At 33.3% G+C, this 16,840-nt stretch overlaps 3 protein-coding genes across 4 annotated transcripts; 1 reads left to right on the forward strand and 2 right to left on the reverse strand.

Annotated features, from left to right (window-relative positions):
• Positions 1-671: 671 nt before the first annotated feature.
• On the reverse strand, positions 672-2,893 carry LOC25489532 (aldehyde oxidase GLOX). The gene has a single exon (XM_013605531.3). The coding sequence runs from the start codon at positions 2,564-2,566 to the stop codon at positions 866-868; it is 1,701 nt and encodes a 566-aa protein (XP_013460985.2). The 5' UTR covers positions 2,567-2,893; the 3' UTR covers positions 672-865.
• A 525-nt stretch (positions 2,894-3,418) lies between these two features.
• Positions 3,419-7,601, reverse strand: LOC25489533 (E3 ubiquitin-protein ligase RGLG2). 2 transcript variants are annotated; one of them, XM_013605532.3, is made up of 12 exons: positions 7,504-7,601; positions 6,793-7,047; positions 6,175-6,259; positions 5,945-6,085; positions 5,737-5,850; positions 5,549-5,646; positions 5,034-5,113; positions 4,841-4,946; positions 4,401-4,528; positions 4,114-4,288; positions 3,837-3,893; positions 3,419-3,745 (listed from the first exon to the last, which is right to left on the reverse strand). In XM_013605532.3, the coding sequence occupies exons 2-12, from the start codon at positions 7,033-7,035 to the stop codon at positions 3,665-3,667; spliced, it is 1,308 nt and encodes a 435-aa protein (XP_013460986.1). In that variant the 5' UTR covers positions 7,036-7,047; positions 7,504-7,601; the 3' UTR covers positions 3,419-3,664. The 2 variants fall into 2 exon arrangements, with proteins under 2 accessions (XP_013460986.1, XP_024635864.1); XM_024780096.2 differs by lacking the exon at positions 7,504-7,601 and adding an exon at positions 7,228-7,488.
• Positions 7,602-12,782: 5,181 nt separating this feature from the next.
• On the forward strand, positions 12,783-16,784 carry LOC25489534 (rhodanese-like domain-containing protein 11, chloroplastic). The gene is made up of 10 exons (XM_013605533.3): positions 12,783-13,002; positions 13,077-13,175; positions 13,728-13,835; positions 14,246-14,342; positions 14,441-14,480; positions 14,569-14,643; positions 14,899-14,986; positions 15,102-15,169; positions 16,126-16,198; positions 16,281-16,784. Exons 1-10 carry the CDS (start codon positions 12,862-12,864, stop codon positions 16,362-16,364), a joined length of 873 nt encoding a protein of 290 aa, XP_013460987.1. The 5' UTR covers positions 12,783-12,861; the 3' UTR covers positions 16,365-16,784.
• Positions 16,785-16,840: the final 56 nt, after the last annotated feature.

A 16,840-nucleotide genomic window follows, 5' to 3' on the forward strand; every position in this document is an offset into this window, starting at 1 on the left:
TTCCCTTGTTCATTTACAAGACTAAATTTGTAAAAACTACAACTCGGATATTTGTTTAATTATCAGCTGAAACTTAAGTCGCAGTCAACCAATGACTTGTAAAATTTAAGTTTAATAATTGTTCTGACTATATCAAGATCCATCTAAGCAGTATACACTATTCCATTAGCATTCATGTGTATCACCCTTTGCCAAATGATGAAGATAAGACGGTGATCCTTTGATCATGGAAGAAATCTCTCAATGACAGTTTTCCCTCCAAAGCTTCTAAAAGGCTCCACTATATAAGAACCTTGGCACTTAGCAGAAAGGTATGCATCATTCTATACAGCTCTCACTCGTGTCAATCTTCCGCTGACTTGAGCGCCAAAGTGTTTGCTTGTATAACACCTCTCATTGATGACGTCCATAGTTGTCTTCTTTCGCACTTCCACCACTCTAGCAATTGCTTGAGATCCATCTCAAGTCAACAAATGTTTATATATTTTGCGCTTGATTTGTGATGTATACAAGTTAATTATTAACAAATATACCATTCACGTCGAGGGTTTGCGAAGAAACTTCTGGATTTTGGTCAGAGGACTACATTTTCATTGATTTTGAAATAGTAAGGCTATAAACAAAAGAAAACTTCCACTTTAAATGAGCTTCATTCAAGTAGAAACATGAAGTATAAGCTTATCAAACAATTTCATTTTGTATATGTGAAAACCACTACAGCATACCCCACTCTTATAATTTTTTTATCAGATATACTAATTTCAAAGCCAAATGGAAATGCATATAATTAACTAGTATCAACTATGACTATAACTATATAGCTTTCTTTCATTACTTTTGATATATTTTTTCATATAAAGAAAGCCTAGGCATGTGCAAACTGAATCCACTGAGACATGCTTGGAATACCTCCATTCACAACTGTGAACAAGTAATAACCAGAAGGAGCAACAACAGATGATGGTGGAGCTTCCAATACTGCATTCACCCATCCCTCACTACTTCTCACCATTCTCTTGCATCTCAGGTTCAACATCCTCTGATTCATTGAAAAAGAATGAGTAGTAAACGGTGGCGAATAAACGCTAAACTTCACTTCATCACTTGGCCTCCTCCCCAACAAAAACCTCACCCTAAACTCTTTGCCATACCCAATTGCATGATTTTCTATGGTCAAGTTACTTGGCCTCCAAGCATGATACCTTTTTTCCATGTAATGTGGAACAAATGCTTGAAGTCTCAATTCAGTTGGATATGCCACATTGTTAAAGGTGTATCTCCCATGTGGGTTACCACCAGCAACTAATACTCTCCCATCAGGAAGAAGAGTTGCCGATGAATGATACATTCTTGCTATCATTGTTCTCTTAAGGACACTGAACCTTTTCCCTAGTCTTTTATTTGGACTATAAAGATAAGGCTCACGTGAAGCATTTCTAGCATTGTCATATCCTGCACAACCATGTTTAGCACCATTTATAATCAAGATGTTCCCTGTAGGTAGAATCAACATGTCATGTAAGAAACGCGGTTTCGGCATGTAATCCATTTCCCAACTGTGCTTATTCCCAGTGATCACCATTCTCCCACAAGATCTTAAACCTTCAACGAATCTTTGACTTCTAGCAGCTCTGAGTGCTCCTGTAGCTGAACCTCCACATACCATAACTTCAACTTTCTGAAACTTGTCTTTATGGTCTAATGGGAGTAACACTGATGAGCCGGAGCTCGGGTAGTTTCTTGACCCATTTCCTGGAATCCGAGGGAATGTCTTGATTACTTTGTTGCGTCTCAAGTTGAGTAAGATGGAATCGCGGTTGGCGAAAATGAACAAGTTTCCATCTGATGAAAGGTGAGTGAATGGATAAAGGTTGTTCCCTTCAGAGTTTCTGTCATTGGTTTGGTGCAGAAACGGAAGATCAAAAGCTTTTTCATTAGGACTATGTTTTGGAACAAATTCATATGTGAAAACTCCTCTTCCACCAACAAGAACAACTCTGTCATGTTCTGGTAGAATCTGACTAGAAGCATACCACCTTTCATCAGATAAAGATTTCCTTGATTGTATCCAATCACACTGGTGATTATTCCCACAAGGTCTATAGAATCTAACCCTTTTGGCACCTTGATGATAACCTCCTGTTTGTAGAAGTGTTCCATTGCTTAGGAAAGAGCCAGAGGAACACCAAGGATCAGTGTCAAGTCTCAAAGGTCTTATTCTATTGGCACTGATATCATACTCTACTGAATGAGCATAACAAGTTGAATCGGTTAAATCATGCTGGTTTGTTGTACACCTGGTGCCGTTGTTGAAGCGTTTGCGAAGTTTGTAACGAGATTGTCCTGCACCAGTTTGATCAAACATGATGACAGTATTTTTGTAGGTTAAGGCCATATGCATGCCAACTACGCCTGTGTTGTTGAGAAGCAGTTGCCATTGTCCTTCTCTACCTTGGAAGGGTATTTTTTGATTGGCACCATTGCTTAGTCCAACACAAACCAAGAAGAATAGGATAATAATCATGATTTTAGTGTATGACAGGATCATGTTTTTCACTATGAACATGTTTTACTACTTGGATGGTTGTAAGATTCCAAATAGGAGGGTCCTTTTGTAGGACAACATTTTTACTTGGAACCGAGTTAATAGTAGTCATGCACTTGAAAGGGTGCAATCAATTTGGCAAAACTTCAGTTCAGCCAGCTAGCCTCATCATAAAATGTGCTATTAAAATATTCATGGTAATCTTGTTGTGAGATCATATAATAATATTTGAAATTTCTGTGCTGTGAGATCCAATTCAGTCGGGCTCATGCAAGAATGCACTCAGTTTGCAAAACAATATTCATAGTTGCACTATAGACCCCTCATGTTTGCTCAAAAGTTCCTCAATTTAATTTAATTTGGCCTAAAGGTAAATAAAATCAAGTCAGAAAGCATCCCATAACCTGAAATTTGATACCAATTAAATTTTTATAATTTCTCAATTCCCCCTTCGTGTTATAGTTATAGTGTATTTTGAAAGATTTGAACAAGGTGTTAGATTAGAATTTGCTTTTTTGTTTGTTGAGATAATTTGGTATTCTATGACTAAAAACAAAAGAAATTAATGGTATAGTTTTTGAAAGGAAAATTAATGAGATTTTCTAAATTCTTTTATTGATGGTGTGAATTTAAATGACTTAGGAATGGGATATATAATAATTTGAAATGTTTTTCATATATTTATATTTTAAAAAATCATTTAGAACCTCCTTGTCAAAATTGATATCCAAACCACTCAAGAAGATTGAACCAAATTGAAGTTTAGAACAAGACTGGTTGCCTCATAAAATAAGAAAAGCTAATAGATTTTTCTCTTCAAAACCAATCTAATCCAATTCACAAACACTGTAATAGATTCATAAAACATCAAGAAGCGTGGAAAATTATATTGATGGATTTCCACAAAATAAATAGTAGTAGTATATATTAATAAAATGTTGAACTAACACTAATATAAAATGCGCTTAGAGCATGGACTTGAGAATGTAATGCCCAAAATATTTACATCAGGGGAGCTAGTAAAGCAAACCTCCTCCCTGGTAATCAAGAAACTTGCAGAAAACTAGGTTCCATACCTCAACACAAAAAATCATGCACAAGTTTTCAGAGGTATATAATCTAATAAAGTTTTATTCTAGTATTAATGCTACTCCTGCAAATGGGGCATAACTGAAGATCCTGTCCACACTCGCAGCATGTCTGCAAATCAATAAAAAAGACTCACATAATTAATCGACATTCAATCATCTAAAATGTATGCGAGAACAAGTGAAGTGGCTGGTTTCCTAACCTGATGTCCGCACCCAAAGGCCATGTCCTTCGGATTAGTGAGGCAAATGGGACAAAACTGCAGGGATGACAAAACAAAATAGTTAATAGATTTTTAATTTGCATTAAACAAAAATCATTTATGATAAAGTAAACTTTGCAGTGATTTGGTGTCACTTTGATCCACAAACAGACTTCTACATGAGGATCAAGAATGAAAAAAGAGAAGTAGAAATGCTACTGCAATAGTACAATGTAGACAGATAAACCAAAAGCAAGAGAAAACAAAATTGAAGCACCTGATTATCAGACGCAGAACTTGTGTGGGGGTTCGTGGTAACACCGTGTTTCTGAGATGGTGCACTGGGGCGAAAACTGTTTTGACTGGAAGCTTTTGGGGGGTTGAAAGATGGTGCGCCATATTGAGGTGGCGGTAGAGGAATCCTGTGTATATCATTCCTTCTACTACGATTGCTGTTTGAAAATTAAAAAAAAATGTCAACTTAAATGGCTTCATCATGCGCAGATGCTATATTCAAATCCCCAATACAATAAAGCCTACAAAGAAAAGATTCAACATTGTTACCCCAATATACTAAGTTCTAGTGTTGCCTTGTACTGGTCAGGTATTTCCATTAAGGCGGAAAGTGCAAACTCAGCTTCCTTTCTAGACCGATCCATGTTCTTCGACATTATTTCCGTGAAATTCACAAACTGCAGAAGACAAAGCAAATACAGAAAAGAAAAATCAAGTTTAGCCTTTGTTGAAAATATATTATGACCATTGTATTTATTGTATAGGAATATCATATCAAGTAAATAGGGATAGTTTCTCATATATTTCTTTTTGTATTTACTGCCTTGAGCCTATATAAAATCGAGTCATTGACTACTGTATAGTTCCACACGGTTTCACCATATGCCTCTCATTTTCTCTCTAATCCCACAGCATTATTACAAGTGTCAACAGCATATGCTTTGCAGAAACAACAAAACCGACAACTTCTATGAATAGGAGATACATACCTGAAAATTATCAAATGCTCGTGCAGGAATGTTATCGTCAAACTGTTTCATCATGTCCCATGGCCCATCTCCAACTCCGACTAATACGATTGATAGGGGATATTCACTGGCAGTAAACACAATTTTTTGTAACAGAAGTAAGCACATTATTGTAGCAAAGGTAAAGAATAAAGGACCACAGGCAGATAATTACCTAGCTTTCACAATAGCTTCTACAGTTTTCTTTTCTTGTGCACTCAATTGCCCATGATCAACGTCAACACTTCTTGTCACCTGCGAAAAGTTGACAATCTTCAACATCAATCTATTTTTCATACTTATTCTCTAATTGCTAATTGACAGCCAACGACAAGCACAGCCACACCATGACAGAATGCTGTTTAGCTAATGCTATCTCTTAAGTTTCTTGATAGTTCCATACAAAAACTAGGGCTAATTCTTACTTTGATTTCAATGTGATTTAGCAGCCACATTGACCATTTAACTTAAGCCTTCAAAGTAAATATTATTATTATGTAATATGGATAAGTGTTGAGGAATTCGGTATTGAAGGATGGCCTTAATTTCAGCATCAACAATCTCAACCTTTTACCCCTTGAAAGAAAATAAATTCTTCAAAAATATTCATGTACAAGCTACTTAAAACACTTCCATTATTTGATTTCAATACACATTCATTTAAATAACATCAAAAACTCTTTTCCCCACCTGCCCATCTGCTATGATCAATAAAACATGGTATTGGCCTTCACTTTGCTCAACAATGGTGATTGCCATCTCAATGATTGGGGCAAATGATGTAGGTCCTACAATAAATTAGGGACGATAAACAGCATAAGCAAAAGGTTCAAAGAAATACATAAAGAAAGATATGAAGTTTGGCCATGTTCAAATACCTGCAAGCCTTAATTGAGGGACCAATTCCCTATACCGTGACAGCACTTCTTCAAATCCATGACAAAATCTATCCTCAGCATTAAAACTAAAAACTTCCTGGTCATGTGTTGATGCTGCCAATGTAAACCAACACACAATATAACTCAGCCGGATATTAGATTAGATTCTAACGAACAAATGTAATTGACAGCAATGTATCTCATTTACCATCTCCAAATCCAAAACAGGGAATCAAGTTATCCTCATCAAAGGACGACAGTGTTTTCCCGATGATAGATATAGCTTGTTCGTATGGATTTGGTTCATGCCCAATGTCATGCAGGCATCTCCTTTGAAACGACCTTGCACCTAATAATACAAAGGAAAGTCATGCATGTTGACAATGACACAAATAAAAAAAGGAGAAAATAAAGAAGATAACTCGAATGAAGCAAAACCTGTCCATTCATTGCTCTTTGTAAAATCAATACCAACAATGAGATTAGAAGACTCTAGGCCAGCACTCGCTAGAGCCTCAGTTACCTTTCAATATGGAAAAGAAAAATACTTCAGAATGTCACAAAAACAAATGAATATAATCACCAGTGTAGAGCCAAAAGTCGGCACGTTGATCAGACATTTACATCCTCCAAATGCAGAAACACCGTGAAACTAATGGTTGCTCAACATGAAAATTTGGACAAATAGATGATCATGTGTCAAGAGAAATGTATAAAACATGCAGCAAACACTAATAGACTACAGTATATTCAATTCATCACCCTCTTTATAATGATAATGCCAAGATAACAATTAAAAGAATTAAGTACATGATCCAGAAAAGAAAATGTTTCCACAGCTTCTAAAATTCATGCAGTCTTCTTTAAAAGGATTTGAGCAATGAATGGAAATAGCAAGTAGTATGTATTTTTTTTCCGTAACATAACAAGTATGTATAATTAAACTCGAAGCACCAAATAGTTCCGAATGACTCAACACCTGAACACTGTTGTTTGTCAAACTTAAGAGCTTAAAGTCAAAAAAAGGGACCTATTTGAATAATTAGGGATAGTTACCTGATCCAAGCTATTATAATCATCACCTATTTTTGTAAACTTCTTGTCTGACTTCTTGCTTTGTTGAGAAGCATGACCAACACCACCATAGCTTTGAGCTGGAGGTGGAACCCCATAATTATAGCCATGATCTTGAGTTTGTTGTGGCAAATAAGGTGATTGATATTGAGGAAACAAAGGATTTGACCTTGAGGATGAAGAACGTTGCCTAGAGCCCCTACGTTTTGAATGTGATCCACCCATGATTTCTTTATCCTAAGAGAAATTCAATAGCCCAATTCAAGCATTCAAATCAAATCTCTAAGAACTTAACTACATTATGTTCAAGTCACATTCTTGTTGCAAAATAAAATAAACAACTAATTTACTTTACTTACATAAAATTCAGAAAAAGACAAATAAAAAAATAAAAAAAATGCATGTTAATCGACTGACATCACATTGGTTTCATCAATTCAACAACCCAGGCCATTGTTCTTTCTTCTTTAAGAAAAAGAAAATCTTTAACAGAGATAAATGTTAAAACACACATGAATTCATTATCCTACAGAAATTGAGCAGCCCAATTTAAGAATTAAAGTTCACTATAATAAAGTGACATTATTTTGTTAATCCATTGACATTGGTTTGAATTGAAGAACATGGGCCATTGTAATTATTGTTGTTTAACAGAGAAGTACAAAAAAGGAAAGTATTGAATCTTGAAAATACCTTGAAGAAGATGTGTGAATGGAAGTAACAGCAATGGATTTGATAAACGGTGGGTAAAGAAAAGAAGGTTGCTTCCACGAACTTTCTTTCTATCTTTTGTGGTTTTATTCACCCACTTTTTGACCAAGAGTTTAAACAATAGTGTTATCGTACAGTACTAGGTTTATAGTTATAGAGATGAAAATCGAGGACGGAGCCGCATGAAAGTCAAACACAAAAGTTACCACATTGCTAAACCGATTGATTGATTGGATCGTAAATCATTTTTTTACTGCCCAGTTTGTTGTATCATCATTTTATTAAAAATAATATTCATATACATTTTTATATTTGTAGTATAAATTAAATTAGTCTTTGATTTATCATAAACGAGAAACGGTCCTAATATAAAAATGGAAGAAAACAATTTGGTTATTTTTTATGGGGGAGAAAATTGTATCATCAATTCATCACTCTTTTTTATGTGAAAAGGAATTCTACAAGAGAAAAAATATATATTTTTATACAAAATCCATTGGAACACCACTTGTAAATTTACTCATGCTGATAATTTTTTTATTGGATGTTGAATCAATGTATTATTATAGAAAAGTGATAAAATGATTCCATGCCAAGTGTGTTACTCAAAAAGCTTTTGATGAATATAATGTATTACATTATCTATTTTGAAATATAATATATTTTGTTCTCTTATTATAATATATATCTCCATGTTATCGAAAAGTTGCACAAAATCAACTTTTTGAACAAAAAAGCCACTTTTGTTGTTCTAAAAGAGTTGTTACTTTATCTTCTGTTACATTTAAATTTTATGTTAATTTTAAGTAAGATCAGTAGATAATTCAGTGAGTTTATAGTAGCTATATTTGCCAATTTCGTGTCTATTTACCAAGAAATAATAATTAGTAGATAAGAGTAAACATTCCTTAAAAAAAAAAAAAAAAAAAGAGTAACACGCAAAAACCATGTATTCCATCATTTTTTAACGGGTTTAATTTTTTTTTAATGTGTTTGGATGAGGTAATTGGAAAATTTTAAAGAGTTTAAAATTCTAGGCAATTTAAATGATTCAATTAAATTCTTTTCATTTCTCAATACTTTTGTTTGGGTAGAGTAATAAAAAATTTCAATGTCATCATTTTTGGGGAACTTTAATAAATTTTAATTTTTTTTGGCCAAATTTGAAAATTGAAATTAGGTGTCATTTGAGGATCAAAATGCAAAATTTAAAAGATTATAACAGTGAAGAATTTTTAAATTCTTACCTTTTAGGTGTCATTTGAAATTCTCTAAATTTAACTTGAACAAAATACTTCATAAATTCCCATCATTTTGAATCTTCAAATTATCATCCAAAGAATGAAATTTACCTCAAAGTATTTGAATTCCCTTGTAATATTACATTCCCTCAAAAATATTGCCTCATCCAAACACACTAGGCTTAAGTCCTTCCAAAAATTTTCGTTCATGAAATTAGTCCATACTTTTTAATCAATTCATGTGTAACCTTCATATTTTTTAATGAAATTTTTCAGAATTTGGTAGAAAATTATGACAATATTTAAAAAAAATATATATTTTTTAACACAGCATGAATTTAATATGAATTTTTTAGCACCAAAAACATAAAAATTCGTCTTAATTCATGTTTTGTTAAAAAATTCTAATTTTTTTAGGAGAGATTGTCATAATATTATACATTTTCTGGAAAATTTCATTGAAAAATATAAATGTTAGACATGAGTTGAATAATAGGTGGAAAATTTTAAAGGGACCAAAAACCTAAAAAATATTTTAGAAGAACAAAAATCATATATTCTTATTTAACCTTTTTTAATTGGATTGGTTTCATTCTCTTTTTTTTTTATTTAAAAGTTCAATGAACATGAAACAAACCAATTTGTAGTTCACTTTGATTTAATACGAGCACAACATTTTTATTAAGAGCATAGCATCAAAACCACAAAACAAACAAACAATACTTGTTCGGATTATCAAGTTATATTTATCTCTCTTTAAAATTTAGAGAGAAGATCAAAAGAGAGAAAAAATAAAAAAAATCAATAGGGAGAAGATCAAAAGCAAGATAGACACAAATTAAAGAATGGATGAGAAAGATAAAATGAGAGAATTCAATTCGCATTGCACATACTAATTACTATAAGTTTACTAAGACTGTATTTCATTTTTTTATTGTTTAATGAAGGTACAGAGATTTTTATAAATTTTAATTAAATGATTTTATGTTTTGTCAAGTAAATAATTTTACCAATTTTTGCAAATTTATGTAAGTTGAAAATTTAAAGGTATTTTGATGTATTACTTTTGAATTCATTCCATCTTAAAAAAATATGAAGTTGTTTCATAAGCAATTGAATCAACCGATCCAAACTAAGTAGGATATTATTGGTTACTTTTTATTTGATTCTAATTCTAGAAAATATTAAAAACGAACCAATGTAAATTTGGTTGGTTTAGACAATTTTTTTTATTGAAAACCGAATTGTTACACCTACTAATAAAAGTGTGGATAATATATCCAGAAGTCCTAGTTCAACTGGCAAAATGCCGAAATTGTTAGGCCGGATGTCATAACCGGGGTTCGAACCCCGATACCTCCACTTGTGTGTGTGAGTTTATAATGGCTTTGCCATTTCGTCTATCTACCCAAAAAAAGTGTGGATAATATTTTTCTTTTTATTTTTAACTAACTTGTTTTTTTAGGAGGTTAATTAACATATCGAAATGCAGAAATAGGTTAATTTATTCTTTCAACAAGAAAAAAGTTCTCTGAGCTATATACGAAAAAGCCATAACTTATATTGAATTCCTAATACGAGAATGGTGTTAAAACTTGAGTAGGTGTGCAATTTTATGATAATTTTCTGGTTTGGTTGAATACCATGGGCGAAATTGCATGTTTTGGACTTGTCGGTCTATATTGAATTTGATTATTTGATGATGAGTTGTTTGAGTGATTGGTCACGTACGGGATAACTTTTTCATTCATTGATTGATACATTGTTGTGTTATTCCATGTTTGGTTTGCTGCAATGAGATGTGATTTCGGTATATTTGGTTATTATCTTGTAGGATCAAAATTGATTTTGTTTAAATTTTTTAAGCAAAATATAAAATTATTAGAATAAAGAAGGATGATACAAAACATTAAGAACATGGGTCTCACACAATTAGACAACGTAATACAAATCAAACTACACCAAATATGTTAAGTAGTCAATTGAAAGAGATATTGAAAACAACGATCACAACACGGATAATAAAAAGTATCGTTATATTTGAGGGTTACAAGATAGTTTGAAATAATCAAACACTTACCTTGTGAATAGTCCAACAAACTTAACATATGAATGTGAAACCAAACTATAAAAAAATGTGGCACGTAAACTATGAGTTTGAACGACTAGAATGATAGCCTCGTAACGTAAACTCAAGCTCCGATCTTGAAACAAAATACCAAAACAAACCAAAGAAAATATTGAGGCAGAACGAAGCAAACTCGTCGAGCTAGATCTAGAACCAAGGAGAATTTGCACACATACAGGTCAAAGGACACAAACACACACTACGACGACATCGTCGACTGTTTGAAAAAGAACCGACCACCACAACCACCTTAAAACCCATAACGGGAGATGAGGGTGACCTAAGTTGTTTTTGTAACAATTCCAACTCGGATTTCACTGGACGAGCCACTAGCCGTCAACACCCAAGCCACTAGACGACGAAACAGAGGCGGATGATTGGAGAATGCAAAAAGTGATCCTACCCATGCAAATGAGATGGATCGATGGTGTGTCGCAAATAGCTACCCAAATCAAAAAGTACAAAGAAACAATAAAGCAAATCAGAACATTCTAAAGACAACCAAAACGTTCAAATGTTATGAATAATGAACTATATCCTAAAGAAAGATATTTTTCATGTAAGTAAAGTGCCAAAAATCCAGTATGGGCCTCCCTTCATTTATTGGGAAAAGTTAAATTACATGGGATTCTCAATATCAAAGGAACATTTAAAGGTGAATATTTGAAGGGTCATAAGCAAGAAAAGTCATCTAGAATGATCTACATAATATCAACCAGATTGATAAGAAGAAACAAGGTACAAACAGTACAATGATGTGACATTAATATGTGTTTTCAAAAGCCGTCACATTTAAACAATTGTCTTCACAAACTAGTGCACAAGAACACCATGAACGAAGAAAACATCATGGACCAAAGAGAACGATCAAGTCAACATCAACTACTTTCTTCGTTGCTAAAAGAGAATGGCTATAAACTTTGCATGTACCTCAGAGTATGTCTAGCAACTTTTTTGAGTTTAAAACTGATCACCAAGCTTTTCATCATTTATAATTACAGGAAAGTTTGAAAATCAAAGTAAAAGTTCAATCTAAATTGAATAATCAACTTGTTCTAAATAGCTCAAGTCATAAACTCTTCAAACCAACAAGCTACAACTCCCTGCATTATATATGTCCATCACCTATATTATGAGTTTGTTGTAAATGTCAAACACAAGTTGAGAAACCTTTGAAGTTAAAAGTTTCATCTTTAATCATAATCCACTTTTAAGTTCAAATATCACAACCTATTCATCTTTATCATACTCAAACTCTTAACATATTTGTGCGCCACATATTCTGAGTGTGTTCATATCATTATATACTTAAAACATAAATTGAGTGTAAATTAGATCTCAAACACCATCATACTAGTTGTAATTTTCTAAAGTCTATCTTTTATGTTAGATTGATATACATTGTATAAAAATCCTTTATAGGATGAAAAATCATTGTAAAAATCCTTTCCTAGTTGGAAGGTTAGTGCAAAAATCCTATATAGGTTGAAAAGTGGAAGATTGTACTTGATCATAGAGTGATCAACAGAATAATTTGAAGCAGGACGAGAGAGAACGTTCTAGATATACGCGTTATAGTGAAAGTCTCACAGTTGTGAGGACCAAACTAATTTAGATGAGGTGAACTGGTACACTTATGTGCGTGTTCTCTCTAACTTTACCCCTTATTTTGGGCATACGATTCACACCACATTTACACTTAAATATTTTTTTTATTGAAGAACATTTATGTACTAAATGTAAATAGTTATAATTTTATTTTAATGTAAATAATAAGTGAAGAATTCGAAGTTGGTAACAATTGTCTAAATGATAATTTTACTTAAATTTTTGAGAAATATTTTTGACGTCACCCAAGGATTTAAAATTGTAATGAAGTGAGAGATAAGGGTAAGGTATAAGAATAGTTTAGAGAATCTAGATTCGAAAAATTCCTCATCTTGTTTCTTCGTTTCCTATAATCTTATTATTATGGAAGCACTTTCTCTTCCCACAATCAGTGTTACCAATTCGAACAGCAACACCTACATTTCTCTAAGTGCTGCTACTAATTATGCCTCACTCTCTTCCTTACAGCACCGTCCTTCTTCCTCAACCAAACACTTCACTATGGTTGGTATTTCTTCTTTTGTTATTAGTTGCTATATGTGAATAAAAAAATGATATTTGTTGCATTTACTTTGCAGAAGAAGAGTGTTGTTCTTGTAAAAGCTGAGAATGAAGAAGATTTTGAACTGAAGCAAGTCAGGGATATGGCTGCTGCCAGAAAGAGATGGGAAGCTCTGGTTGGTATTTCACCTTTTTAATTCAATTTCATTTCGTATCATGATTGTTTATGTATGCTATAAGAAGATGTGTGACTCTTGTAGTGAACCGTTGTGGTATGGTATGATATATAGAAAATGAAATGCTAGCTAGGGATGATGCATTTCCGGAAATAATTCTTTTTGCATTTTAATTGTTTTCTAAATAATGTACACAATTGTTTACTTCAAGAGTCTATCATCTCTTCGTTAGCAAATCAAATTTTAGAAAATGAAATTAGGCCTAAACTTTAGTTGAATTGAATTTCTTATTCTAGCTATTTGTTTTTGATAGACATTTTTATAGAAAAAATGTTAGTAATTAGTGGCTACGTTACTATCTGGGATCAAACCCGGGACTTCTTGCTTAAAACTCTTTCAATGCCCCTTAACTCCTCAACTGAGCTACCTACCCGGGACTCTTTAATAAACTGAGGATGCTATCTTTTATATGATTTCCCCTTTCATACTGCAGTTTTCATTCACTCTTAGTTCTCAGGATTTTAATGGGGTTTCTGCTTGTTTGTTTTGTAGCTCAGGGATGAAAAAATTAAGGTTCTTACCCCAAGGGAAGCTGGGTATGCAGTACAGCTTTCAAACAAGCCCCTTCTTGATGTTCGCCCCTCAAATGAACACAACAAGGTTTCTCCTTTGATGCAGCTCTTGCTTATGTTTACTTTGGCCAATATATTTACCTTGACCAATATATTAAACTTGCACTTGCACTTATAATTTAGTTATTTACCTTCCCTCAAAAAAAAAAAAAGTTATTTACCTCTAGTAGGAGGGGATAAGGAAAGGAACTTGACATGTTAAACATGTTATTGTTATGGTCAGGCATTTATGAAGTTAATTATCACGAGTAATTGACCTTGGCAGTAACTGTTGAAAGTGTTATATTGACATTTTCTTGTACATTTGATTCTATTAAACTTTCACAATTGTAGCCCTTACTGAAAATTAGTAATTTGCTCTTTTGCTTTCGTTTTTTCAAAAACAATCCACACATTATTGTTGTGATCTTTGAGTGCTCTTCTTGCATTTTTTTGAAGGCATGGGTGAAAGGTTCAACTTGGATTCCAATATTCAATGTCGATGATGGTCTAGATGTTGGAACCATTCCCAGAAAAATCACAAATTTCGCTATGGGTATTAAAAGATTTGTGCTGGCTCTAACATTACTCATGTGCAATGAATCTCTAAATTTCATTGGAAATCTATAACATTTGACTTGATTTTGTGAACAGGAGGTTGGTGGAGTGGCATGCCTACACTCTCTTTTGACAAGTATCATAGACTATCATTACTCTTGTTCTTCTCACTCATTCTCCGTGCACTCCAATTTTACTATTTATTTCTTTACTCTCTTCAACAGCTTGTTCTTACCCAAAGTTGCGGAGAAGTTCCCCAAAGATGCAGAACTAATTGTTGCATGCCAGAAGGGACTGAGGTGAGCTCTGCACAATCAGTAGGTTGCATACTGATTTGAGTTGCTTTTAATTGTAATCTTCCATTTTCTTAAAATGCATTTGATAGTTGGTACAGTACACGGTACAGTACACCACCTTGTGTTTTAAATCACATTTCATTTTTTAAATCTTTGGTTCAATCAAATTATGGTGGGTGATCCATCTAATCATTTAACAAGTGTCTGTCAAACAAACAATGTAAACCTCGTGTTGTTCTGAACCTGATTTTTCGTCAGATCACTAGCTGCTTGTGAACTGCTATATAATGCTGGCTACACCAACCTGTTTTGGGTTCAAGGAGGCTTTGATGCTGCCGAAGAAGAGGCATGTTTTCCCATTTCAATTTTCTGAATTTCTATTGTGCTGTACTCTGATTAAATTTAGGAAAATAAACTAACTTCTCTGGTGAGCTTAATCCTTTTGGTCTGTTGTGGAGCAGGATCTTGTCGTGGAGGGTTCAGCGCCTCTTAAGTTTGCTGGAATTGGTGGTGTTTCGGAATTCCTCGGGTAGCTATCTAATCTCACCTCTAACCTTACTTCTAATGCTACAATATCATGATGAATTTTAATTTGGCTTGTTAGTTTAAGATCTCTCTAATGGATAACATAATATATATTTTTTGAAAGAACATAAATTATTTTGTAATTTATATTGTTTGCAATGTTTTCCATGAATTCATACCACACTAGAACCTTATACTTCTTACAAGTTTAATTGGTTGGTAACACTGATATAAAATCTATGTTCAAAATTACTTTATCATTGTTTGGGGCATGACATAGAGCACAGGCAGAATTTAAAGTTGATGCATGTTGAAGACCCACCGTGATTTTTTTTTTGTATGCTGGTTTCTCTTGATTTTTATAAACAATTTCAATGACAAAAGGGAGGTTTGATGTTAATAACTGTCAATTTCGGAATTGATTTATGGACAGTCTATTGGCATTGATTTATATGTAGTCCTGCCAAAAGATGAAACCACATGCTACTTTACTAATCAATTTTGAGATCGGTTGTCAACTTATCATTATAAGCATACAAGTAACTTAACTACAATTTTTGTTGTGAAGATAGAGTTCTGGAAGATTTCATTGAGAAATGACATAAGAACCATGTGTTATGTATTCATGATAAACGATCATAAGTAAATTCTTGCTGACAATAGTAGCACAAAAATTGTATAAACTAGTTTTCTTGTTAAATCACATAACAAGAAATTTAATATTAAGAGAATATTATACAGATTTGAGGTGTGATTCATCACCTATTTGACGACAACTTTTCTGCATGTAGAAGAATGTTCATAGCTTGTTGGGCATAGTAATTGCATAGACTTAATTGCATTATACATGTATATCCTTTTGCTTACGATATGCAGGCTTCAAATGATACTTGATACAATCTTAAAAATCCGAACAATTTTTAAATTTTGGTAAATTTCTGACTGCAATATTATTTCCAGTTGGACTGATCAACAAAGAGCTGCTGCAGCCAAGGAAGGTTGGGGATACAGATTAGTGTTTTCGGCACGCCTGGTGATTCATCTATTGTATGCTTTAATTTGTGAATTTTAATTTCTCAATTTTGACATCACAAATTTGAATGGTTCTTGCGTAGATTGGAGTATTTTTTGTTGCCGATGCATTATTTATCGGCGCTCAGCAAATTGGACGCTATCTTCAGGAGATTAGGACTCATTGAGATACTATGGTTACATTTGAGTTATTGATTAATCCTGGTGTAGACAATGTTCCTTGATGTGGATGAGAAAATAGAGACAACGAGCTGAGGAACTCAATTTTGAATGCCGACCCTTGTCAGAGGCTTATTGCCCATGGTTTAGTTAGATTTATAAGCACGTGCTTTCTGAAATTTATTTCATAATGGAATCATAAATCCAAGTTTAGATGCGCTGTGGTTCTAGTTTAGGTTTCTTCCATGTGCTATGCACCAATAGTGTTTTTTGGCCAAAGTCTTGTATGTGATAATACTGCTTCGTGAATGTTAATATTTTGGCACATGCATGTATTGTAGACGTTGATATAGTAGATGAATTGTTGATATAGTAGATGATTTCCGAACCGTGATTATATTGTTGCATAACAGAAACCCTCTTACTTCTATATATGTGTATGTTTGTGTGTGATCATATCTGTTTAGAATTTCTTCTCTCCTTG

The sequence above is a fragment of the Medicago truncatula genome, chromosome 3, assembly GCF_003473485.1.
Source record: "Medicago truncatula cultivar Jemalong A17 chromosome 3, MtrunA17r5.0-ANR, whole genome shotgun sequence".
Lineage (NCBI taxonomy): Eukaryota > Viridiplantae > Streptophyta > Magnoliopsida > Fabales > Fabaceae > Medicago > Medicago truncatula.